The 26,696-nt window shown below is 45.2% G+C and overlaps 1 protein-coding gene across 3 annotated transcripts in view; it reads left to right on the forward strand.

Annotated features, from left to right (window-relative positions):
* The window catches only part of ZC3H12C (zinc finger CCCH-type containing 12C), a 289,373-nt gene that overhangs the window by 176,070 nt on the left and 86,607 nt on the right, over positions 1-26,696 (forward strand). The window contains exon 1 of one of the 3 annotated variants that reach the window (XM_073583099.1): positions 23,117-23,716. The exons of 1 other annotated variant lie outside the window; for it this stretch is intronic. Coding sequence is in view for 1 of the 2 variants with exons in the window: in XM_073583098.1 (XP_073439199.1) it covers positions 23,584-23,607 (24 nt within the window). In the remaining variant the exon portion in view is untranslated. Of the gene's footprint in view, positions 1-23,116; positions 23,717-26,696 lie in introns of those variants that run through there. One more of the 3 variants, XM_073583098.1, reaches the window with a different exon arrangement.

Consider the following 26,696-nt stretch of genomic DNA (forward strand, 5'->3'; position numbering starts at 1 on the left):
CGCTTGGACTAATCATCACAAGGACTATTTTTGAGCTATGGTTTTTGTAATTTTTCATTTTTGAAATCTTGTAACAGTTACAATTGTTCATTTGTTTATATGTTTGCATGTTTTCTCTGTTCAGGAGTACTGAATTGCACTAGGGGGGAATGTGGTGTCCCCAGGAGTATGGTCGCCATAGTAGCATTACCTTCCTCCTAGGGAGGGTGATGTCATGCTTGGAAGCAATGAAGGATCTCTCTGTCAGGTAAATCCAGCACACAGCACAGTTCCCACTCCAGGCCAGCAGAGGGAGCTCTGAACTTAACTGCTGAGGAGCTGCTCTCTGTGGCCAGGAAAGGGAAGTTAGTTGAGTTCGTGTGGTCAAGGTGAAGTGTGTAGACGTGGGAGAGAGGAGCTGGAGGATTGAGCGGAATTCAGGCTCATTTCTAGCTGTAGCACATTGTCCAGAGTCCGGTATCCGAGGTTGTATGGATGCTGATGGTCCTGCAGCAGAAACCGGTGGAACGAGAAGCTGTAAATGCTCTGTTCCCAACTAAGACTCAAAGGCACAGCAGTAACGTGTGTGAGCCAGAAAGAGGAGGCTAATGCTGCCTGCCATACGAGGGGAGTTCTAAAAGAGAGCAAGCAAGAGGAACTTCAGTGTAACTCAGAACTGCAAGTGCCTCAGATAAACGCTAGAAAGGAGACCACAGAACCCATCTGCATAGAGAGATTCCTAAGTTGCTTCCAGGCTGATTAACTCCTGTTCCACCTGTAATCTGGATCCTGGACTACACTTACAGAGCAAAGTAAAGGTAAAAGAAACTGCACCCTGTTGTGTCATTGCCTTCTTCCTGCAACCCCTTCAGCACTGCTACATCTCTGTGCCTAACACTGCACCCTCTTCCTCAACACCTATTACTGCTGCCCTGGGACTACAGCTCTACCTGTGGGGAGCTCTTACATCTTGCTGCCTTATACCATCTGTCTCAGAGGATCTGCCTGCAGCGTCGGCTTAACCCCTTCATTGCCGAGCACCACAGGTGGCATCATGTATCATCCACCTATAAACTTCATCCACGTTTCACCCCTTTTGCATGGACGCCCAGGGCCATGGACCGGGTCACCGCCACTGTGACACATCCCTCTGAGACACTGGCCCGGTACCGAGTAACCCCACTGCCCTGGCGGGCGATCCATAACCACTTGTTGATTTCCGTCACTTGAATCTCCAGCCCAGTTTGCATCCACGTAACCTCTGATAGTGAGATCTTTTGATGCAGATATCTTAAGATTTAGCCTTTGAGTTTCTTTAAGATATTAAAGAATTCTCTTAATTGCATTCCAGTCTCTTTAGCGTGGCTTGCTTACACGTCGGCAGAGAATTCCGACTGTGGCTGTGATATCCGGACGAGTTGTGGTTGCTGTGTACAGAAGCGCCCCCACTGCTTGTCTGTAACTCTCATGGCTGGGTAGCAGATCTTCTTCTCCTTCTGACTTTAAGTAAGATGGATCTATTGGTGTTGACGCACCTTTGGCTTCTGACATTCCAAACTGGTTTAGGAAGTGTTCTGACCACATAAGAAAGGTGTCTAGCTGGGATACCTTTGTTTGGCCTTTCTAATCTCCTGACTGGAGGTTGACTTGGTTCTTCTGTGTCTTCCTTGGTGACTTCAGAGTTTATCCACACTTCAGTGTTTTATTTTCGGTGTCTGGGTTTGGTGATTGAGATTCTTGTTCTTTCTTCTTAGATTGAATAACTGGTGTAACTTCATAGAATTTGAGCGATACAGAGTTTTCATCAGTCACTACGTCTCTGCTGATAGTTACTGTGTTGGTCTCTGGGTGCAGGATTCTGTATCCCTTTTGAGTTTCGCTAGGACTCCTTGCTTTGCATGACTCCCACATGGAACGTTTTTCTTTGGGAACATATATAAACGTATTGCTTCTAAATATCCTGAGGTGCTTCAGGTTAGGCTTTTCACAGTTCCATAGCTCATGTGGAGTTTTATTTGTGGCTTTACCTGCCCTCTGTTTTGAAGATAGTAAGCTTTCATGTTGGCTTCTGCCCAATACGTTGTAGCTAGTGATGAGTGAGTATACTCTTTACTCGGGTTTCCCCGAGCATGCTCGGGTGTTCTGAGTATTTTGGCGTGCTCGGAGATTTATTTTGTGTTGCCGCAGCTGCATGATTTGGTGCTGCTAGTCAGTCTGAATACAGTTGTGGCCAAAAGTATTCACACCCCTGCAATTCTGTCAGATAATACTCAGTTTCTTCCTGAAAATGATTGTAAAACACAAATTCTTTGGTATTATTATCTTCACTTAATTTGTCTTAAAAACACAAAAAGAATTGTCCTAAAGCCAAATTGGATATAATTCCACACCAAACATAAAAAAGAGGGTGGACAAAAGTATTGGCACTGTTCGAAAAATCATGTGATGCTTCTCTAATTTGTGTAATTAACAGCACCTGTAACATACCTGTGGCACCTAACAGGTGTTGGCAATAACTAAATCACACTTGGCAGCCAGTTGACATGGATTAAAGTTGACTCAACCTCTGTCCTGTGTCCTTGTGTGTACCACATTGAGCATGGAGAAAAGAAAGAAGACCAAAGAACTGTCTGAGGACTTGAGAAACCAAATTGTGAGGAAGCATGAGCAATCTCAAGGCTACAAGTTCATCTCCAAAGACCTGAATGTTCCTGTGTCTGCGGTGCGCAGTGTCATCAAGAAGTTTAAAGCCCATGGCACTGTGGCTAACCTCCCTACATGTGGACGGAAAAGAAAAATTGACAAGAGATTTCAACGCAAGATTGTGTGGATGTTGGATAAAGAACCTCGACTAACATCCAAACAAGTTCAAGCTGCCCTGCAGTCCGAGGGTACAACAGTGTCAACCCGTACTATCTGTCGGCGTCTGAATGAAAAGGGACTGTATGGTAGGAGACCCAGGAAGACCCCACTTCTTACCCCGAGACATAAAAAAGCCAGGCTGGAGTTTGCCTAAACTTACCTGAAAAAGCCTAAAACATTTTGGAAGAATGTTCTCTGGTCAGATGAGACAAAAGTAGAGCTTTTTGGGCAAAGGCATCAACATAGAGTTTACAGGAGAAAAAAAGAGGCATTCAAAAAGAAAAGAACACGGTCCCTACAGTCAAACATGGCGGAGGTTCCCTGATGTTTTGGGGTTGCTTTGCTGCCTCTGGCACTGGACTGCTTGACTGTGTACATGGCATTATGAAGACTGAAGACTACCAACAAATTTTGCAGGATAATGTAGGGCCTAGTGAGAGAAAGCTGGGTCTCCCTCAGAAGTCATGGGTCTTCCAGCAGGACAATGACCCAAAACACACTTCAAAAAGCACTAGAAAATGGTTTGAGAGAAAGCACTGGAGACTTCTAAGGTGGCCAGCAATGAGTCCAGACTTGAATCCCATAGAACACCTGTGGAGAGATCTAAAAATGGCAGTTTGGAGAAGGCACCCTTCAAATATCAGGGACCTGGAGCAGTTTGCCAAAGAAGAATGGTCTAAAATTCCAGCAAAGCATTGTAAGAAACTCATTGATGGTTACCGGAAGCGGTTGGTCGCAGTTATTTTGGCTAAAGGTTGTGCAACCAAGTATTAGGCTGATGGTGCCAATACTTTTGTGTGGCCCATTTTTGGAGTTTTCTGTGAAATGATCAATGTTTTGCTTTTTGCTTCATTCTCTTTTGTGTTTTTTCATTTAAGACAAATTAAATGAAGATAATAATACCAAAGAATTTGTGTTTGCTATCATTTTCTGGAAGAAACTGAGTATTATCTAACAGAATTGCAGGGGTGTCAATACTTTTGGCCACAACTGTACATGTGGGGGTTGCCTGTTTGTTAGGCAATCCCCTCATGTATTCAGGCTTTCTAGCAGCTGCAAATCATGCAGCTGAGGCAACAAAAACTAAATCTCCGAGCACGCCAAAATACTCGAAGACCACCGGAGCATGCTCGGGGAAACCCGAGTAGCAAGTATACTCACTCATCACTAGTTGTACGTAGATTTGCATCAATCATACTTCTTCCACTTTCCCAGAGAGTACAGTTCTTTCTCTCTGCAATGCCATTTTCTTCTGGGTTGTAAGGAATGGTACACGGATTTCATCCATTTTCAAAATGGTTTGCACCTTACCACTTGTATATTGGGTTCCATAATCTGCACGCAGGGCTTTTGGCATTGTTCCAAATTTGTTAAACACTACAGCAAGATATCCTTCAAGTTTCTGTGGAACTTCATCCTTACTGTGAAGGAGGTAGGTGACTGTGTATCTGGAGTGGTCATCTATAAATGTGAGAAAATATCTCTTCTTTGAACACTCATTGGACCACATACACCTGCATGTGTCAGATCCAGAAACTGTGCAGATCTAGTGGTGCTTATTTTAGGAAAGGATTTTCTGGACATTTTCCTTTAAGATAGCTAATGCACTTCATCATTTGACTACACTGGTTGATTTCAATACCATTTGCAAGTTGAGCTAGCTTCCTTACTGCTTTTGGGTCTCTGTGCCCAAGACATCTGTGGCATACATGGATGCAGTTCTTATGCAGATCTTGCCTAGCACTGTACACTCTTTCTTTGCATTTTAGCTGATAAAGTTCATCTTGGATTTTTCCTTCTGCAAGAGTGTGACCCTTCTTTCAGCTGATGCAGCTGTTATCTCTAAAAATAACTAAATTCCCCTTTTGCATGAGCTTCATTACTGACAGAAGATTGCCTTCAGGGCTGGGGACACATAGAACATCCTTTATTGGGATCTTTCTGCTTTGTGCTGAGAGAACTTGACAGTGAAGGTAGATGTCTCCTACTCCTTCTGATCATACAGTGACCATTAGCTAAGATGACCTTTTCTGACTTGCTTTCATTAAGGTCAGTGAAGAAATGCTTGTTATTTGTCAAATGACTGCTTGCACCAGAATCTATACACCATATATGCTTTGCAGATGGGCCTGTACTGGTATTAAATGCAGCTTCAACATATGCAGAATTTTCCTTTACAGCTGTTTTAAGCCTTTGATGACTGTTCTGCTTTTTTCAGCTGACTCATTCTTGCTTTCCAAATCCTGCAGACTGCTTTAAGGTGGCTGGGCTTTTTACAGACAAAAAATTCACAAGTTTCTCTTAGATTGCTCTTATATTTTGTCACGTCGGCGGCGGTGACTGCCGCCGTTCCAGCAGCGGCGGGATCTGCCGCCGCCTCTACTCACCTGCCCATGTCTCACTGCGCTGTGCCCGCCTCCTCCTCGCTCCCGTCCTCCCGGCACGTGGCTGTCCTGCGCAGGCGCCCTAGGCCGTGGGCGTGCACTCTGCAGGTTTCTTAACCCTGCAGAGCCCACCCAGAGGCCCTGGCAGCCCAATCATCCAGCAGTCTATGGTATATCAGGCGTCTCCAAGATGGTGGAGACGCCTGATTATCGCGTGTTGTTTCTTGCGGTATTCTCGCCGAGTTGTAGGGGTCTTCCCTACAACTTCCTCTTGTAACCCGTGCCTTTCCTCGTTCTGTACTCCGTCCTATACTCTTCCCTCAGTCCTGTACCCCGTACTCTGTGCTCAGTCCTGTATTCTGTACTCCGTCCTGTACTCTTCCCTCAGTCCTGTACTCCGTCCTGTACTCCGCACTCAGCCTTGTACTCCGTACTCCGTCCCGTACTCCGCACTCAGTCAGGTACTCCGTACTCCATCCTGTACTTCGCACACAGCCCTGTACTCCATACTCCGTCCCTTACTCCGCATTCAGTCCTGTACTCCGTACTCCGTCCCATACTCCGCACTCAGCCCTGTACTCCGTACTCCGTCCCGTACTGAGAGTCTCTCTGTCTCTCTGTCTCTGTCTCGTAGAGAGTACAACAGAGACCTCGGCCATGTCTGAGTACATCCGGGAAAACTTGGCCCGAGGTTTTATTCGGAAGTCATCTTCTCCTGCTGGAGCAGGGTTTTTCTTCGTCCGGAAGAAAGATAGATCCCTTCGGCCATGTATTGACTACCGAGGCTTGAACAGTATCACAGTTAAAAATAGGTATCCTCTCCCGCTAATCCCTGAACTCTTTGACTGTTTGAGAGGGGCCCGGATCTTTACCAAATTGGATCTGCGGGAAGCCTATAACTTGATCCAAATCCATGCCGGGGAAGAGTGAAAGACAGCCTTCAATACTCAGGACGGCCATTACGAGTATTTGGTTATGCCTTTTGGTCTCTGCAATGCCCCGGCGGTATTCCAGGAGTTCGTTAATGAGATCTTCCGAGACCTACTGTACTCCTGTGTCGTCGTGTATCTAGACGACATCCATGTCTTTTCACCTGACTTATCCTCCCATAGGAGGAGTGTTCGGCTGGTCCTGTAACACCTATGGGAGAACCGACTCTATGCTAAATTAGAGAAATGCCTGTTTGAGCAAACTTCATTGCCCTTCTTAGGGTATATTATCACGGACTCCGGGGTGAAGATGGACCCCGAGAAATTGTCTGCTGTACTCAAATGGCCACATTCGATCAGAGTAAAAGCCATCCAGCAGTTCCTGGGTTTCGCAAATTATTACAGGCAGTTCGTCCCTCACTTCTCTTCAGTGACCAAGCCCATGTCCGCTCTGACCCAAAAAGGGACAAAAGCAAATGTCTGGCCTTCAGAGGCCGAAGAGGCCTTTCTTGCCTTGAAACGGTCCTTTGCAACAGCCCCGATTTTACACCAGCCGATAGTTAATAGGCCCTTCATCCTAGAGGTGGATGCATCCTCCACCGGAGCAGGGGCGGTCCTTTCCCAGCGGACGTCTTCTTGCCACTTGGTGCCTTGTGGGTTCTTCTCTAAATCATTCTCTCCCGCAGAATGCAACTATTCAATTGGAGATCGAGAATTACTGGCCATTAAGATGGCTCCGGAGGAGTGGCGGTATCTTCTGGAAGGGGCGGTCCATCCATTCATAATCTTCACGGACCACAAGAATTTGGCGTATCTTCATTCTGTGCAAAGGCTCAACTCCAGGCAAGCCAGGTGGTCGCTGTATTTTTCCCGCTTTGACTTTAAACTCCATTTTCGGCCTGGAGATAGGAATACCAAGGCTGACGCCCTATCCGGGTCCTTGCAATCACCTGAGACTGAGGAGGTTCCTTCATATATCATTGAGCCTGCCAAAGTTATCACCGTGGCACCCGTGACGCTCTTCCCCATTCCGCCAGGCAAGACCTTCGTCCCACAAAATAAAAGGTCGGAAGTGCTGGGGGCACTCCTCCAAGATTGCAGGTCACGTCAGGGTCAAGAAAACCCTCAGCCTCCTCTCTCACTTCTATTGGTGGCCTTCACTTCGTCAAGATGTGACAGACTTCATAGCCTCCTGCATGACTTGTGCCCAGAACAAAGTACCAAGGAGTCTGCTGTCCGGCCTGCTTCACCCTCTGCCTCCTCCTGAGACCCCTTGACGACAGATTGGTATGGACTTCATTACTGATTTACCTCGCTCTTCCGGGTGTACTACTATCCTCGTAGTGGTTGATCGCTTCTCCAAGATGGCACATTTTGTCCCGTTGCCCGGATTACCTACAGCACCTGAGTTGGCCAAGGTCTTCATCCACCAGATCTTCAGACTTCATGGACTCCCTCAACGAATTGTCTCTGATTGAGGGGTCCAGTTTACCTCCTGATTTTGGAGAGCACTCAACAAACTCATGGGTATGTCTCTGGATTTCTCCTCTGCCTATCATCCTCAGTCCAATGGGCAAGTGGAACAGATCAATCAGGTATTGGCAGCCTACCTGCATCACTTTTCTAACGCCCATCAAGACAACTGGGTGTCCCTCCTGCCATGGGCAGAGTTCGCACATAACAATCATCCTAATGAGTCCACCACTAAAACGCCGTTCTTTGTGGTTTCTGGCCAGAACCCTCTACCTTTCTTCATGCCTTCTGGTGTTCCCGCAGCGGATGCCCTTTCTTCCGAGTTTTCTCAGGTCTGGAGGGAGACCAGAGAGGCACTTGAAAAATCCAGTATCCGGATTAAGAGACATGCAGACAAGAGACGCAAGGACCTTCCGCCATACCAACCTGGCGACAAAGTCTGGCTTCAACCAAGCATATCCGCCTAAAGATGCCTTCTTACAAACTGGGTCCCCAGTATATCGGTCTGTTTGAGGTTCTTGGACGCATTAATAACGTGGCTTATAAATTGAGGTTGCCGGCTTCACTCCGGGTCCCTAACGCCTTCAATGTCTCACTCCTTAAACCTGTTGTTCTTAATCGGTATCGCCATGTACCACCTCCTTCCCCTCAGCCAGTAGGGGCCGATAACATCTTTGAAGTAAGAGATATTCTTGCCATGAAAAGAGTTCGGGGGCGAACCTTCTTCCTTATCGATTGGAAGGGTTTTGGTCCTGAGGTCTTGGGAACCTAGAGAGAATGTTAATGCTCCACTTATTTTAAGGAAGTTTTTGTCCAATCTCAGGAGGGGGAGACGTAAAGTCTCCCCCTCCTGAGATTCCGACAGAGACGTATGACAGAGAGTCTCTGTCCGTACTCCGTCCTGTACTCCGTCCTCAGTCCTGTACTCCTTACCCCTTCCTGTACTCTGCACTCAGTCCTGTACTCCAAACTCCGTCCTGTACTCCGTACTCAGTCCTGCACTCTGTACCCCGTCCTGTACTCCGCACTCAGTCCTGTACTCCAAACTCTGTCCTGTACTCTGCACTCAGTCCTGTACTCTGTCCTGTGTTCCTGACCCATCCTGTATCACCGGTTCATCTTGTGCTCCAGTTCCGCCAGTTGCTCTCTGGTCCCTTGAGCCACCCTTCGTGGTACTAGCTATCACGGTATCTGTCTTCTGAGGGTCTGTCCCTAACGGTCCCGGTATAGGGGTCGGCTTCACCTGGCGCGCTCGCCCTTGGGAGCTCCAGTTCCGCGATCCAGAGGGTCCACTCTCGGACGTTGCCTTCCATAGTCGTCACATATTTAGGGAAATACTGTATCTTTAATGCTGTTTCTGCTCTGGATTCATTACTGCTGCTTATATGCTGTACACCTTTAACATACTCTAGTGTCAGCTCATCATCTGGCCGTGCATCTAGTGCAGTCACGAGTGTGTCATAATTTTCTGGAAGACCACTTAATAGAAGTGCAGCAACATGAATATCATTAATTTCTTCTCCAATACCTCGGAGACGCTCCACAATCTCTAGGGTGTTTCTTATATAGTCCTGCATATTCCGTCCATCACTTAGCTTAGACTTTCTCATGAGATAAAGCTTGTTGCTGAGATTTGATCTTTCATTGCACTTTCTGTAACTCATCCCACATCTCCTTTGCAGTTGCACACTTGCATATATGCACAATCTGATTATCATCTACCCTGAGGGAGATCGTGCTTTGTGCTTTATGATCCTTCTCTAGCCAATCATCTGGTAATGAATAAGGCACTTGTTCCGGAGTATATTTCCACGTACCTTCTCTTAATTGCAGCATCTTCACCTTGAATTTCCAGGACTGGTAGTTCTGGTTAGTGTGGCTTCGCAGTGAGAACTTGACAGGATTGCTGCTAGTGGACATCTTCCCTGGTTGCTCTGTGCTGCTTTTGCTCTGGGATTCTGTTGCTCTGTTACTCTGGGGTTCTGTGTCACTCTGGGCCCATAACCTGTTGGGAGCAGATTATTCAGGATACTCTCTGTTGTGAGTTCATTTTCCCCTTCATTACTGAGGCCCGAGGAACTCCCTCTTCTGGTAAAGAAAGGTAGTGAGCCTGATTGTCAAACACCTGAGGCTGATGATTGTGACTGGCTGAGTGGAGTTACGGACTGGATATAATGCTGCCGACGCCCTTCTGCCCTGCGGGTGATTTCTCTGTGGGATCCTTGGAGACCAGTCTGAATTCCTGCTCCTCCAAAGCTGTTTGCTGCTCGGCCTTTTGCTTTTGTGCTTTGTCTTTGTTTTTGCTTTGTTTTTCTGGATTTCTGCCATTCCCTGCTGGGGTGTGCTGAATTCATTTAGCTCTATCTTCTGAAAATACCTGAGTGCTGATTTAGTTTTTGAAGCCTAGCTGCTTCAGGGCCTTTTTTATATCAGCTGGTTGGCTTATTTCTTTGATAGGGTTTTGGCAGATTGCAGATAGCAGCCTTCCTTTCCTTTCCTATCTAGGTAGTTTTGGGGCCCCGTCTTTGCTCAGTCTATCTTTCTGTCTGTGTTAGTATATTCATCTTGCTTCACCGTCATTATATGTTGGGGGCTGCCTATTGCTTTGGGGTCTGCTCTGGGGCAGTTTAGATTTCCCCTTTCTTTCTTAAGGCCTATGTATTTCTCCGGCTGTGATCGAGGGGTCTAGGGCATCGTAGGAACCCCCCACGGCTACTGCTAGTTGTGTTGATAGGTTCAGGGGTCTGCAATCTGATAGTTGCCAACTTCTCTGGTTTTCTGGACTTAGCTTGTATAAGTGCTTTTGCCTCCTACGGTGACTCATTCATAACAGAATCACCCGCCTCACCGCAGATTCTAGGGTACTCAATAGCAGGAAAGAATTTAAAAAAAAAAAAAGTGTGTATATTTTTTCCTCTATATCTCTGAGGCTGTAGGGGGAATTTTTTTTTTTTCTCTCTCAATGGAGATAAAGCAATTGTCTGATTGTGTGGAGCAGCTCGCTGCGGAAGTGCGGGGAATTTCCACCTACCTTGCTCATTCACATGCTGCTGAACCAAAGATTCCTACACCTGATGTATTTTTTGGGGATCGGTCTAAATTTTTGAATTTCAAAAATAATTGTAAATTATTTTTTGCCTTGAAGCCTAACTCGTCAGGGAGCTCCGCGCAGCAGGTTAAAATTGTCATCTCTTTGCTGCGTGGCGATCCCCAGGATTGGGCGTTTTCTTTGAAACCAGATGATCCTATTCTGACTAATGTGAACGCATTCTTTCAAGCTTTGGGGTTGTTGTATGACGAACCTAATGCCATTGATCAGGCTGAAAAGACCCTGCTGGCATTGAGCCAGGGTCGTGATTCTGCAGAATTGTACTGTCAAAAATTCCGAAAGTGGGCAGTACTTACTACCTGGAATGATAATGCCTTGGCTGCTCTCTTTCGGAAGGGGTTGTCAGAAGCCGTAAAAGTTACTATGGTGGGATTTCCTGTTCCCTCTGGTCTTGACGATTCTATGTCATTAGCCATTCAGGTTGATCGGCGTTTGCGCGAACGCAAAGCTGCACGAGAGGTGTTGCCACCTGTTGAACAAATGTCTGAACCTATGCAATGTGATAGTTTTTTCCAGAGAGCAGCGTCAGGAGTTCAGAAGGCGTAATAAGTTGTGTTTTTTCTGTGGAGATGCCTCGCATATTATTTCTGTCTGTCCCAAATGAGAGAAACGCTTTGCACACACGTTTTCTGTTGGGGGTGTTCAACCTAAGTTTCTTCTGGCTATTACTCTGATCTGCTCCCTGTCCACATTTTCCGCCAAGGCGTTTGTGGATTCGGGAGCAGCCCTAAACCTAATGGACTTGGATTTTGCTAAACGTTGTGGATTTCCGATGACACCTCTGCAGACGCCTATCCCTTTGAGGGGAATTGATGCTACTCCTTTGGCTAAAAATAAACCCCAGTTTTGGACCCAGGTGGTAATGCGGGTCGCCCCAGACCATCAAGAAAATTGCAGATTTCTGGTGTTGCATAATCTGCATGATACTGTTGTTCTGGGGTTTCCCTGGTTACAGATTCATAATCCAGTTTTGGATTGGAAATCTGTGTCTGTGGTGAGTTGGGGTTGTCGGTGTGCCTTTAGTGAGGCTCCGGTGTTTTCCACCTCTCCCCAGTCGCATGATGTTCCTGATTATTTGGCGGACTTTTATGATGTATTTAGTGAGAATGAGTCTGCGTCTCTGCCTCCTCATAGGAGTTATGACTGTGCAATTGAACTGAGCCCGGGGTGTAAATTTCCCAAGGGTCGGCTCTTCAATTTATCTGTACCCGAGCACGAGGCTATGCGATCCTATATTAAGGAGGCGTTGGAGAAGGGTCATATTAGACCATCCTCGTCACCCTTGGGTGCCGTTTTTTTTTTTTGTAGCCAAAAAGGATGGATCATTAAGACCTTGTATTGATTATCGTGCCCTCAACAAAATTACTGTTAAATATCAGTATCCGTTACCCCTGATTTCTGATCTATTCTCCAGAGTTAAAGGTGTTTGCTGGTTTACCAAGCTTGACCTCAGGGGGGCGTATAATCTTATTCGCATTAAGCATGGGGATGAATGGAAGACCGCGTTTAATACTCCGGAGGGACATTTTGAGTACCTGGTGATGCCTTTTGGGCTCACTAATGCCCCTTCTGTCTTCCAGTGCTTCATGAACGATATTTTCCGAGATTTTGTCGATAAATTTTTGATTATCTATCCGGATGATATTTTGATCTTCTCCAAGGATTGGGATTCTCATGTGGAACATATTCGGACTGTGTTCCGGATCTTGAGGGAGAATTCCCTGTATGTCAAGGGATCTAAATGCCTTTTTGGAGTACAGAGGATTTCTTTTTTGGGATTTATTTTGTCCCCGTCAACTATTGAAATGGACCCGGCCAAGGTACAGGCCATTCACGATTGGGTTCAGCCCACTTCTTTGAAGGCCCTCCAGAAGTTTTTGGGTTTTGCTAATTTTTATCGGAAATTTATAGCAAAATTTTCTAGTATTGCCAAGCCATTGACTGATTTGACTAAAAAGGGTGCTGATGTGTTAAATTGGTCTCCGGAGGCTGTTTCTTCCTTTCAGGAGTTGAAGCGAAGATTCACCTCCGCCCCGGTTTTGCAGCAACCTGATGTCTCACTTCCATTCCAGGTAGAGGTGGATGCTTCTGAGAATGGTGCAGGAGCTGTTTTGTCCCAAAAGGATCCTGTAACATCTAAAATGAATCCCTGTGCTTTCTTTTCCTGAAAGTTCTCTCCATCTGAACGTAACTATGATGTGGGGAATAGGGAACTGTTGGCCATGAAATGGGCATTTGAGGAGTGGAGACATTGGTTGGAGGGAGCTAAGCATCAAGTCATGGTCCTCACTGACCACAAGAATTTGATTTACCTAGAGTCAGCTAAGCGCTTGAACCCTAGACAGGCTAGGTGGGCCTTGTTTTTTACACGTTTTGATTTTGTGGTTTCTTTTCTTCCTGGAACAAAGAATGTCAAGGCAGACGCCCTCTCTAGGAGCTTCCTTGCTGATTCTCCTGTGGTGACCAAGCCTGCTACCATCTTAGGCGAAGGGGTAGTTCTTTCTGCCATCTCGCCCAATTTGAGACGTGCTCTGGAAGAGTTCCAGGAGGACAAACCTGAGCGTTGTCCCAGTGGAAAGTTGTATGTTCCTGACCAGTGGAAGAAGAGATTGATGTCTGAAGTTCATTGCTCTGCTTTGGCTGGTCATCCAGGTATTTTTGGTACTAGAGATCTGGTGAGTCGTTTTTTTTGGTGGCCCTCCTTGTCTCGTGATGTCCGGAATTTTGTGCAGTCCTGTGGGACGTGCTCCCGGTCTAAATCGTGTTCTCGCTCTAGTGGGTTTTTGATGCCTTTGCCTGTCCCCAAGAGGCCATGGACCCATATTTCAATGGATTTTATCTCTGATATGCCTGTCTCTCAGAGGATGACTGTTATTTGGGTGATTTGTGATAGGTTCTCTAAGATGGTTCATCTTGTACCACTCCCTAAGTTGCCGTCTTCCTCTGAGTTGGTGCCCCTGTTTTTACAACAGGTGGTTCGTTTGCACGGGATTCCTGAGAACATTGTATCTGACAGAGAAGTGCAGTTTGTGTCTAGATTTTGGAGAACTTTCTGTTCCAGGCTGGGAATTCAGTTGTCCTTCTCCTCTGCTTTTCACCCTCAGACCAATGGGCAGACAGAGAGAACAAACCAGACCTTGGAGTCATATTTGAGATGTTTTATTTCTGCTGATCAGGATGATTGGGTTTCATTTTTGCCCTTGGCCGAATTTGCTTTGAATAATAGAGCTAGTTCTGCCACTTTGATGTCACCTTTTTTTTGTAACTTTGGGTTTCATCCTCGATTTTCTTCAGGGCAGGTGGAGCCCTCTGCCTGCCCAGGTGTTGACACTGTGGTGGAGAGAATGCACCAGATCTGGGACCAAGTGGTGGATAAATTATCTCTCTCCCAGGAGAAAGCCCAGCGGTTTTCCAACCGACATAGGACCATTGGTCCCCAGTTTAAGGTTGGTGATATGGTGTGGTTATCATCAAAAAATATTGCTATGAAGGTGGCTTCTCCTAAGTTTAAGCCTAGATTTATTGGACCTTACAAGATTGTGGAGATTATTAATCCGGTCTCTTTTCGTTTGGCTCTTCCTGTCACATTTAAAATCCATAATGTGTTCCATAAATCTTTGTTGAAGAGGTTTGTTGAACCTGTTGTTCCGGGGTGGCACCTCCAGACCCTGTATTGGTTGAAGGTAACATGGAGTATGAGGTAGAGAAAGTACTGGATTCCCATCTGGCTAGACGGAGACTCCAGTATTTGGTTAAGTGGAAGGGTTATGGTCAGGAGGATAATTCCTGGGTCTCCGCCTCTGATATTCATGCCAAACGATTGGTGCGTGCCTTTCATCGGGCTCACCCTGATCGCCCTGGTGGCATAGTTGAGGGTTCGGTGACCCCTCCTCAAGGGGGAGGTACTGTTGTGAGTTCATTTTCCCCTTCATTACTGAGACCCGAGGAACTCCCTCTTCTGGTAAAGAAAGGTAGTGAGCCTGATTGTCAAACACCTGAGGCTAATGATTGTGACTGGCTGAGTGGAGTTACGGACTGGATATAATGCTGCCGACGCCCTTCTGCCCTGCGGGTGATTTCTCTGTGGGATCCTTGGAGACCAGTCTGAATTCCTGCTCCTCCAAAGCTAAGTTTGCTGCTCGGCCTTTTGCTTTTGTGCTTTGTCTTTGTTTTTGCTTTGTTTTTCTGGATTTCTGCCATTCCCTGCTGGGGTGTGCTGAATTCATTTAGCTCTGTCTTCTGAAAATACCTGAGTGCTGATTCAGTTTTTGAAGCCTAGCTGCTTCAGGGCCTTTTTCATATCAGCTGGTTGGCTTATTTCTTTGATAGGGTTTTGGCAGATTGCAGACAGCAGCCTTCCTTTCCTTTCCTATCTAGGTAGTTTTGGGGCCCCGTCTTTGCTCAGTCTATCTTTCTGTCTGTGTTAGTATTTTCATCTTGCTTCACCGTCATTATATATTGGGGGCTGCCTATTGCTTTGGGGTCTGCTCTGGGGCAGTTTAGATTTCCCCTTTCTTTCTTTAGGCCTATGTATTTCTCCGGCTGTGATCGAGGGGTCTAGGGCATCGTAGGAACCCCCCACGGCTACTGCTAGTTGTGTTGATAGGTTCAGGGGTCTGCAATCTGATAGTTGCCAACTTCTCTGATTTTCTGGACTTAGCTTGTATAAGTGCTTTTGCCTCCTACGGTGACTCATTCATAACAGCGTACCGTCAATAGTAGCAGACCACGTAGCTGCTATGGGGCCCGGACAGGTGAGGGGGCCCGGATGGGTGAGGGGGCCCACGACGGCTGCTGCGGTTTGGCAGCTGTGCTGTGCTGACACAGTACTATCTCTTTTAATTAAATGTAAGCACCACTGAGCCACCAATGATTTATTCTGCCTTGCTAAATGTCTGTGTTATATATATTGACAATCAATCAGCTACTTGTTGGCCAATAGCTGATAGCCCATGTTGGCATTTCTTATGCTCACAGGATGATCAGTATAGATTGTTTTGTGTGCATAGATTATTATTGTTCTCAGCAGCACTTACTAGTTACAAAAAAGGATGTGTTACTGAGTGGGATTATTTTTAAGCCAGATTGAAAATCATTTTAGTGCAGTATATATGAGTTCCTGGACAGTACTTGGGCCCCTGTGCAGTATATATGAGCTCCTGGACAGTATTTGGGCCCCTGTGCAGTATATATGAGCTCCTGGACAGTATTTGGGCCCCTGTGCAGTATATATGAGCTCCTGGACAGTATTTGGGCCCCTGTGCAGTATATATGAGCTCCTGGACAGTATTTGGGCCCCTGTGCAGTATATATGAGTTCCTGGACAGTATTTGGGCCCCTGTGCAGTATATATGGGCTCCTGGACAGTATTTGGGCCCCTGTGCAGTATATATGGGCTCCTGGACAGTATTTGGGCTCCTGGACAGTATTTGGGCCCCTGTGCAGTATATATGGGCTCCTGGACAGTATTTGGGCCCCTGTGCAGTATATATGGGCTCCTGGACACTCTTTGGGCCCCTGTGCAGTATATATGGGCTCCTGGACAGTATTTGGGCCCCTGTGCAGTATATATGGGCTCCTGGACAGTACTTGGGCCCCTGTGCAGTAAATATGAGCTCCTGGACAGTATTTGGGCCCCTGTGCAGTATATATGAGCGCCTGGACAGTATTTGGGCCCCTGTGCAGTATATATGAGCTCCTAGACAGTATTTGGGCCCCTGTGCAGTATATATGAGTTCCTGGACAGTATTTGGGCCCCTGTGCAGTGTATATATAGGCTCCTGGACAGTACTTGGGCCCCTGTGCAGTATATAGGCTCCTGGACAGTATTTGGGCCCCTGTGCAGTATATATGGGCTCCTGGACAGTATTTGGGCCCCTGTGCAGTATATATGAGCTCCTGGACAGTATTTGGGCCCCTGTGCAGTATATATGGGCTCCTGGACAGTATTTGGGCCCATGTGCAGTATTATATGAGTTCCTGGACAGTATTTGGGCCCCTGTGCAGTATACATGAGCTCCAGGACAGTATTTGGGCCCCTGTGCAGTATATATGAGTTCCTGGACAGTACTTGGGCCCCTGTGCAGTATATATGGGCTCCTGGACAGTATTTGGGCCCCTGTGCAGTATATATGAGTTCCTGGACAGTATTTGGGCCCCTGTGCAGTATATATGAGCTCCAGGACAGTATTTGGGCCCCTGTGCAGTATATATGAGTTCCTGGACAGTACTTGGGTCCCTGTGCAGTATATACTGTATGAGCTCCTTCCATTTTGACTTTTACAAGGAATATATCAAATTGGATGTTAGTGTTTTACTTTTTCTTTTACTCAAATGACAAAAAAATCAAAGACTAGCTATAAAATTAATTGTTTGACCTATAACATGCTTGCCTGGAGTTAAGAGCACCTGTTGATTTTTTTTTTTTTCCTGGGGGGCCCATTCAGACTTTTGCTATTGGGCCCCATGATTTCTATGTACGCCCCTGGCAGCATCTACAGCAGGCTGCTTCTCTCATACACAGATGCAGGAAAACAGGAAATAGAGTCACATGCTCTCCCTGTGTGAGCTTCTGGGAGTTTTTTTTTGTTCTAGCTTTATAAACAGCATGCAAATCTAGCAACTGAACACTCATAGACAGGAATGGAGTTCTTGCACTAAACATATTACAACAAGAGGCTATTTGGATTTGCTCAAGTTTATTAGTCCATACGGTGAAATCTAGCAACATGCATATATGCAGTACAAACAATGAGTGTTCAAGTAGCTGCATGTGCGGTCAGTAAGATCACTTGGAAATACACTGTGCATGCTCAAACAATGCTTATGATCCATTTGCAGGTCATATCCAGGCAGAAAGAACACGATAATCAGCTTAGACGGGCAAGGTCAACATTTAGTAATCTGTAAAAATACTTTACTAACATTATATTGGACACTTGAACAATTTACACCAAATTATAAAGTAGAATGACTTGACATAACTTTAAAACCCATTTCCTCCTGTGACCTTAGTTTTTATAAACGACTTAAATTGATTAAAAATGAATAAATTATGAGAAGTATACTCATTTAACTGATGCCTGCTTCTCCTTTTCCTAAGCTGCCCAGGTCCTTTTCCGATTTCTATACTTACTACGACTTCTGGAAGAGTATGTGATTGGCTGCAACATTAACCAAAACTGTTCAGAGACAGTTTCTAAACAGTTGAGAGCAGCACTGTAAAACTAAATACACCATATTATGGAAAATAGCCAAATATACACCATGCAAAAAAAATACTTATTTATGGCAAGTGACAGGTCCAATTCAAACTCTTGTTGATTATCATTAAAAGTACATGATGCTTTCATCCAGGGGGTGTACATAGAAATCACATAGACATATAGCAAAAGCCCTAATAGTCCCCTCTCCACTCTTCCCACCCTCCCCAAAAACCCACTCAGCATGATAGACACCCAACCAAAACAATGTCCCTCACAGCTCCCGCCACACAGCATCATGTAGGTTTCCTACAGCCCTCTCCAAATACTGACATTAAAAAATAAATGACCCTATTCCCTCCAGTCTTTGCACTGAGAGGACTGAGGGTCCGCACAGCAGGTACGATCTAGTAATGCCTCTTGCTACATCATTTTATTCCAAGGTATGTATATACTGTTGAAATTGTGACAACAGGCGTGGGTGTGGATCGGTGTCACTCGGCATCAGGTCCCCCCAACTCACAGACCCCATAATGACTGCATGATCTGCCATGGTACCCCCCTGATGTCATCCATATTAAACACTGTGACTTTGCATGTTGATTTTGGATTTTATCATTTGGAGTTGGCAACTGTGCTTTATCCAAATACACAAACTATAAACCTCTGAAAAGAATCGAAACTAGCGGTAACATATGAGGACGCCACACCGCACTATCAGTAAATGTTTTTACAAGGAGATTGGAATTTTCTTGGACACAGTTTTCCAATAGATACAAGGCTTTCACTGCAGCCAACTGTCCCTAATGCCCAGATTTGCTCTAGGAAAGGTCTCTGTGACTATTGACTGAGCACACAATAAAACTCCCCTTGTTCTGCACGTTAGTTACCATCTGTTCCCATTATCTGAGCTTTACTATTTAAGATTCATGGTAAAGCAGGACTTCATATGCAAAAAAGTACACTATGTACAGACTGTGCAAACATGGCATGCTGCTGTGAGTTGTGGTCCTCCAGGGGTCAGGGTGTACCACGCATAGACTACTTGAATAGCGTGCCAGGGAAGTGTCCGCAACTTTTTTTATTGCATTATATTTTGTCATTAAACAAATTCTGCTAAAAACAATAAAATATCTAATAACAGTATATAAGAAGACAGCTTTGTTTTTTAACATTTTTTAACAGCCTGATGAATAAACGATTCATAGGAAGATGTGTAGGAACTAGGAAGGAATGATCTGTAGGAACAATCTGTAGGAAGATGCACCACGAGAGGTGGTGCATTCTCCTTCAATGGAAGTCTTCAGAGGCTGGACAGACGTCTGTCTGAGATGGTTGAGCAGGGGGTTGGACACGACGACCCTGGAGGTCCCTTCCAACTCTAACAATCTATGATTCTATGATTAGACTGATCTTTTGCAAGCCTAGATAGGTCCACTAGGGTCTTCTCCGCTGTTGTCTTAATAGTATCAAGCCATCGGGTTGCTTGTCTTCTTCTTCACCTTGTTCCTTCTACTCTTCCAACCATTATGTCCTTCGCCGGTGATTGCTTTCTTCGTATGTGTCCAAAGTAGGCAAATTGTAGCTTGGTGATCCTTGCTTCGAGTGACATGTTTGGCTTGATTTGTTCCAAAATTGATTTTTGTGTTCTACTTGCCATCCATGGTATTGATAACATCCTTCTCCAACATCACATTTCGAAGGACTCAATGTGTAGTCAATGGGAATAAATCATAGAAATATAGAATGAAATTGTGGATGCAATTTTTGGAAGTAGAGGTGGATACAAAAGAAAGAGGTAGCTGCATTTCATTTAGGGTATGTGTACTCAAGAATACGCCACAATATCATCCACAGCGCTGGTCAATTTGCAATGCAGGCATCAGCATGAGATGTATTAAAATACAAGCACTGCTACCGTTATGAGCAGATTTTCGCCTCGTCCGTCTGTACTACAGTAGCCGCTCTGTGCCTGAGAGTTTAAGAAATCTTATGCATTCACTGCGAAGAATATGTGCAGCATATATTATCCAGCACTATGGATTTCAAATCCAGAATTTATGCTGCGGATGATTTCTCAGATTTGCCACACAATATCTGCAATGGTAGTTGCTTAAGATTTCGTAGCCGAAATACCCCAGGAGCATGTACCATTAGGCTTGTATTAGACATGCAGTTTTTAATAGAGTACAAGCCAGGAATGGATTCAGACTGAATGTTCAATATAATATATTTCTCATTACTGTTAGATTATTTCTGCGCAAACAATATCAGAGATAAGAGTGACAAACTCGGGAGTTGTTCGGGTCTGTATGCTGTCAATATATGCGAGAGATCCAGCTTCTGATGTAGAAATTCATAAAATAGTAAAGAGTTTATTCAAATTGTTAAAAAAAATTAAGGCACAGTGAATACACACCAGGTATGTGTGTTATAACATGATATGTGGAAAAACATATGCAGTGGCATGTAAACGTTTGGGCACCCCTGATCAAAATTACTGTTATTGTGAACAGTTAAAGCGAACCTGTCAGCAGGATTTTGCTAAGTAAACTACAGGCATTGTCAGGTTGATGCTGTTAAACTGATTAAAATGATACCTGGGGTGAAAAAAAAAAACGTCTTGTGGTTCTTGTGTAATCAGTGTTAGAAGTTTGCAGTTAATGATATGACCGTGATCCGGGGCAGGACAGTAGGTAGAGTCTTATCCTCCTGCTCTAAGCCAGAAAAATCAAGGAAAGACCTGACCACAGGCCGCCCCAAAGCACAAACAGTCTGTCTCTCTGTATCTATGATGAGGAACATGTTTATGAACATGACAGGAATCATTTTAATAGTATGGGCTCAGTGGAAACTAAAGGCATCTAAATTGTATTGCCCTCCATTGGTTTTCAATAAGTTCTACTGGTTTACCAGTTAGCTGCAGATCCAGAAAAGTAATGGATTCAGTGTGAAAACAGCTTGTGAAATGGAGATTAAAACATTCTTTGTGAAGATAATCAAAAAATAATGGTATTTCAGAAATTTGACCTTTACAGTTGTGTAAATGTGCCAAATGGAGAGCTAAAAGACAGACACTCCCAGAAAGAAGGTCACTAGCTCTGCTTAGGCCTGTTTCACACTTCCGTTTTTGTGTCCGCCAAACGGATCCGTTTCCGTTTTTTTGACGGAAACTGATGCAAACGGATCCGTTTTTAAAAAAACGGATCCGTTTTTTTGACGGATCCACGGTAACCACTAATGGAAGTCTATGGGACAAAAAAAACGGATCCTGCAAAAAAATGGCGGATCCGTTTTTTTACGGAAACCAACGGATTTTGACGGATTTGAAAAAACGGAAGTGTGAAACAGGCCTTATCCTTTTTCCTCAAAGGAGTGCGGTGAGAATGCCATTTGCCTTATCTTCCTAGGGCTATAAAGTACTTTGTCCTAGCCCTGGTGAAAGAAACCTGTCCTAGAATGTTAATAGGAAAGGTCCCTGTAAGCATGTAACTTTGCCCCATTTGTTCATGGGTAGGAAGTTGTGCTCTCAGTAGATTTTCTGATCTAATACTGGAGGAACCAGGAGTGCTGAGGTAAGAAGAGGGTGCTCACTCTGATGTCCAACCTTTTTTTCCAATCTATTATTGGAGATACGAGGATTGCTGCGATAAGAAGAGGCTGCTCACACTGCTGTCCAGCCTATCAATCTGTTAATCCGTTTTACTACTAGAGATAATAGTGGTGCTGAGAAAAGAAGATGCTGCTCACACTGCTGTCCATTTTGTCTATCTGATCTAATCCTGGAGATACTAGGAATGCTGAGGAAAGAAGTGGCTGCTCACACTGCTGTATCCTGTCTTTCTTATCTAAGACTTGAGATATCAGTGGTGCTGAGGTAAGAAGATGGTGCTCACTCTGCTGTCCAGCCTGTTTTTCCAATCTTTTACTGGAGAATCCAGGAGTGCTGAGGAAATAAGTGGCTGATCACACTGCTGTCCATCCTATCTATCTGATCTAATTGTAGAGTTATCGGAGGTGTGGTAAGGAGAGGCCATTCACATTGCTATACACTCTGTGTTTCTAATATAATACTGAAAATACCAGGAGTACTGAAATGAGAGACTGCTTACACTGCTGTCCATTTTGTCTACCTGATATAATACTGGAGATACTAGTGGTGCTGAGGTAAGAAGCGGCTGCTCACACTGCTGTACACCCTGTCTTTCATATTTAATACTGGAGATACCAGGGGTGCTGTGGTAAGAAGAGGCCACTCACACTGCTGTCCACCATGTCTATCTGTTCTAATACTGGAGATACCATGGTGCTTAGGTAAGAATAGGCTGCTCATACTGCAGTCAACCCCACCTTCCTGATCTAGTACCAAAGATACCAGGGGTGCTAAGATAAGAAGAGGCTGCTCACACTGCTGTCCAGCCTATCAATCTGTTAATTTGTTTTACTACTGGATATACCAGTGGTGCTGAGGTAAGAAGTAGCTGCTCACACTGCTGTCCACCTTGTCTTTCATATCTAATACTGGAGATACCAGGGGTGCTGTGGTAAGAAGAGGCCACTCACACTGCTGTCCATCATGTCTATCTGATCTAATACTGGAGATACCAGGGGTGCTGAGGTAAGAAGAGGCTGCTCACACTGCTGTCCATCCTGTCTATCTCATCTAAAACTGGTGATATCAGTTTAAACCCGACCCCTGGTGGAGGTCATAATAACATCTGATTGTGAAAGGGGCAGACCTTTACCAATACTATATAGATAATCCATGCTAAGTATCAGTCATCATATAAAAGTAATGAAAGCACCCTATAAAATCAATATCTCAAGCTGGGACTCTTTTGTGGCTTTTAGGAAGAATCATAAATGGAAACACAAATGTGATGTAATTTAGGCCTAAAGGAGAATCATGCAAAGTTGTTAAAAGCAGAGAACATTTTCAAAAATGTATAGGGTCATAGATAATCTGATACTTGATTAATGTCTCTGTATATGTTACACCACCGAGACACTACGGGACACGACATTCACACCCTTCCTCTCACTACGTCCCCATTAGCACCCTGCAAATGACTGAAGTTTTTGTTTTCCACACTTATTTTAGAACAGGATATAAGTAGCGCAGCCTCCGTATGAACATCGCCCTTAGTCCTGTACGTTGTCTGTCCGTCCCTGGAAATAATAAACTTTTGCCACCAAATAATTTCTTTCTTTGTTTCGTGATTTCGGAAACAATGGGGGGACGTGAGGCCTGTTCAGAGCCAGGTGCTTTTTGTTGGCAGCTTGTTTGCTAATAACTCCAACTCTCAGAGAGCAGCTGCCTTGCTGCCTCCTTTGTATGGGCCATTGTTGCAGCACGCCCCTCGTTAATGCACATGCTGCCCGGGGGCAGACCCTGGGAATGAAATCAACTTAGAAGCCTCCAAACCTGACACAGAGCTAGGGAGGATTTTTTTTTTTTGCTTTGCATCTGCCTGGCCAGTCATTGTGTGCCTGCTGTTCCCTCATTGGCTGCATGTCTACTCAGTAATAGGTTCTGCAGATTCACTCCTTTCCCATCTGTTCCCTTCTTCATTGTTCACTCTGCCTGTGATCCTGGTGCTGGCACTGTGTTAAGGACTTTGCTGCTAAAACCTCTCTGGAAACCAATGTCTGTGTGTTCACCAGCTAAAGTGAGTACACGGCGGATTATTGCAATTGCTGGATTTTATGGATTTTATTTTTATTTTTCTCATTTGGATGTAGCAGAGCTGAGTTTGTCATTTGGTCCAACTCATCGGGGTATGTATTGTATGGTTACAATCTTCTGCTTTAGGCTTGGGATACTCGGCAACTTTGGCCACACCACAGGTCACACCGCAAAAAAAAAAGAAAACGCTTTATGTGCCATAATGCAAATGAAAGGAGTAAGATTGCAACCCACAGGGCCGCAGCAAGCAAGGTGCAAAGCGTCACAACTAGTCCGATTATTTGCAACTTGCTTGCCGCTACTGCAATACCTTGAACTACGTTGCAGTGGTACTGAGCGATCTTTAGTTGTCCAAACTAAGTCGTGGCTAAAGTTGCTGTGTAGCCCCAGCCATAGGATTTATTCAGTGTTGTTCTTGCTGTGTGGCCAAGAACCACGTATCATTTGTTGCATGGTATTACTGTAATACAGCATATCAGTCTGCAAATATGGCTGAAAAAGTTGCTTTGTGTGAATAAGCCCTTAAAGAGCTTTACCTTTTGCTACTGTAGCTCCTCAACCATTGTAAAACAGTGTGCAGCTAAGGTCACACCATTCCATCTGAATTGATCTTTAGCTTAATTGCGTTACAAGGAGGACATGGATCCGAGAGCAGGTGCTGAATCTTCCCCATACAAGGAGGACATAGATCCGAGAGCAGGTGCTGAATCTTCCCCATACAAGGAGGACATGGATCCGAGAGCAGGTGCTGAATCTTCCCCATACAAGAAAGACATGGATCCCAGAGAAGGTGCTGCATCTTCACCATGCAGTGAGGACATAGAGCCTAGAGCAGGTGCTGAATCTTCTCCATACATGGAGGACATGGATCCCAGAGCAGGTTCTGAAACTTTCCCAAACAGGGAGGAAATGAATCATAGAGCAGGTGATAAATCTTCCCCATACAAGAAGGACATGGATCCTAGAGCAGGTGATGAATCTTCCCCATACAAGAGGACATAGATCTCAGAGCAGATGCTGAATCTTCCCATAGTGCAGGGGTGGGGAATCTTTTTTCAGCCAAGGGCCATTTGGATATTTATTCCATTCTTCGGGGGCCATACAAACTCCGCCCACAAATTACATCCTGACTGGCACTGGTTTCATGACTTAATCTTTCATTGCATGCCCTTCAATGTTCAGTAGTGAACACTGGGTGTATGTGTGAACAGAGCAAGGAGAAATTAATGAGATTGTGCCAATCAAAATACAGCTCCTGCCCAAGAATGCGGTCCCTGAGAATCTGCTCGGGGGCCTGATAAAAGGTCATCGAGGGCCATAAATGGCCCTGGGGCCTGAGGTTCCCCACCCCTAGTGGGAGGACATGGATCCCAAAGCAGGTGCTGAATCTTCAGAGGACATGGATACCAGAGCAAGTGCTGAATCTTCACCATACATGGAGGATATGGATCTCAGAGCAGGTGCTGAATCTTCTCCATACATGGAGGACATGAATACCAGACCAGGTGCTGAAAATTCACCAAACATGGAGGACATGGATCTCAGAGCAGGTGCTGAATCTTCACCATGTAGGGAAGACATGGATCTCCGAGCAGGTGCAGAATCTTCCCCATACAGGTGAATATTTAGAATTGAGAGTCCTCAGTGGTTGGTACCTTTTAATGGCTAACTGAAAAGATGGTAACACACTGCAATTTGTTACCATCTTTTCAGTTAGCCATTAAAAGGTATCAACCACTGAGGACTCTCAATTCTAAATCTTCTATCTACTGGCTAACAGGGTACAAATATACATATCTTTCCTGTACCCCATACAGGAGGACATAGATCTCAGAGCAGATGCTGAATCTTCCTATAGTGGGAGGACATGGATCTCAGAGCAAGTGCTAAATCTACCCCATACAGGAGGACATGAATCCCAGAGAAGGTGCTGCATGTACCCCATACAGGAGGACATGAATCCCAGCACAGGTGTTGAATCTACCCCATACAGGAGGACATGAATCCCAGCACAGGAGCTGAATCTACCCCATACAGGAGGACATGGATCCCAGAGCAGGTGCTGAATCGTCCCATACAGAACATGAATCCCAGAGAAGGTGCTGAATCTTCACGATACAGGAAGACATGGATCCCAGAGCAGGTGCTGAATCTTCCCCAAACAGGAGGACATAGATCCCAGAGAAGGTGCTGAATCTTCACAATACAAGAAGACATGGATACCAGAGCAGGTGCTGAATTTTCTCGATACAGGAGGACATGGATCCCAGATCAGAGCAAGTGCTGAATCTGTTGACTGTTCAGGCCTTTTCTTAGCAGAGGGCTTAGTTGACAGATAACAGCTGATTACTAGAATTGCATCTGGATAAAAAAAAATAGCGAGAACTTTTCTGACACATTGATAGAACCGAACTCTATCTACGTATTTTAAGTTGTAATGTTGTTAGTTTGAGGATGAATCTCACAGCTTGCTGATGCCTTTGTGCATAGATTGCAAGCTCTGTGATCAAGGTCTTTCAATAGTATATTCACTTTTGTATGATGGAAAGTAGTGATGGGCGAGTATACTCGTTGCTCGGGTTTTCAAAAGCATGCTCGTGTATCGTCCCAGTATTATGTTGTGCTCGGAGATTTAGTATTTGTTGAAGCAGCTGCATGATTTGCGGCTGCTTGACAGCCTAAATTCATGTGGGGATTCCCTATTTGTTAGGAAATCCCCACATGTATTCAGGCTATCTAGTAGCCGCAAATCATACAGCTGCGTTGACAAAAACTAAATCTCTGAGCACGCCAAAATACTCGGAGGACACCCGAGCATGCTCGGGAAAACCCGAGCAACGAGTATACTCGCCCATCACTAATTGAAAGTGGTATTGGTGCAATGTAGCATGCTTTAGGTCGCAATGATATATTAGCACGGTAGTGGGTCGCCCTCCCAGGGCTGTGGGGTACTCGGTACCGGGCCCGATGAGCTTCACTGGGAGATGTCACGGCAGCTGGAACCCGGCCCGTGGCCCTGGGCGCCCAATGCATAAAGGGGGGGGTTGTTGCAGTGTGCTTATTGTGAAGAAA

This window comes from Dendrobates tinctorius, unplaced genomic scaffold (genome assembly GCF_039654945.1).
Source record: "Dendrobates tinctorius isolate UK_male_01 unplaced genomic scaffold, ASM3965494v1 ptg000075l, whole genome shotgun sequence".
Taxonomy (NCBI): domain Eukaryota; kingdom Metazoa; phylum Chordata; class Amphibia; order Anura; family Dendrobatidae; genus Dendrobates; species Dendrobates tinctorius.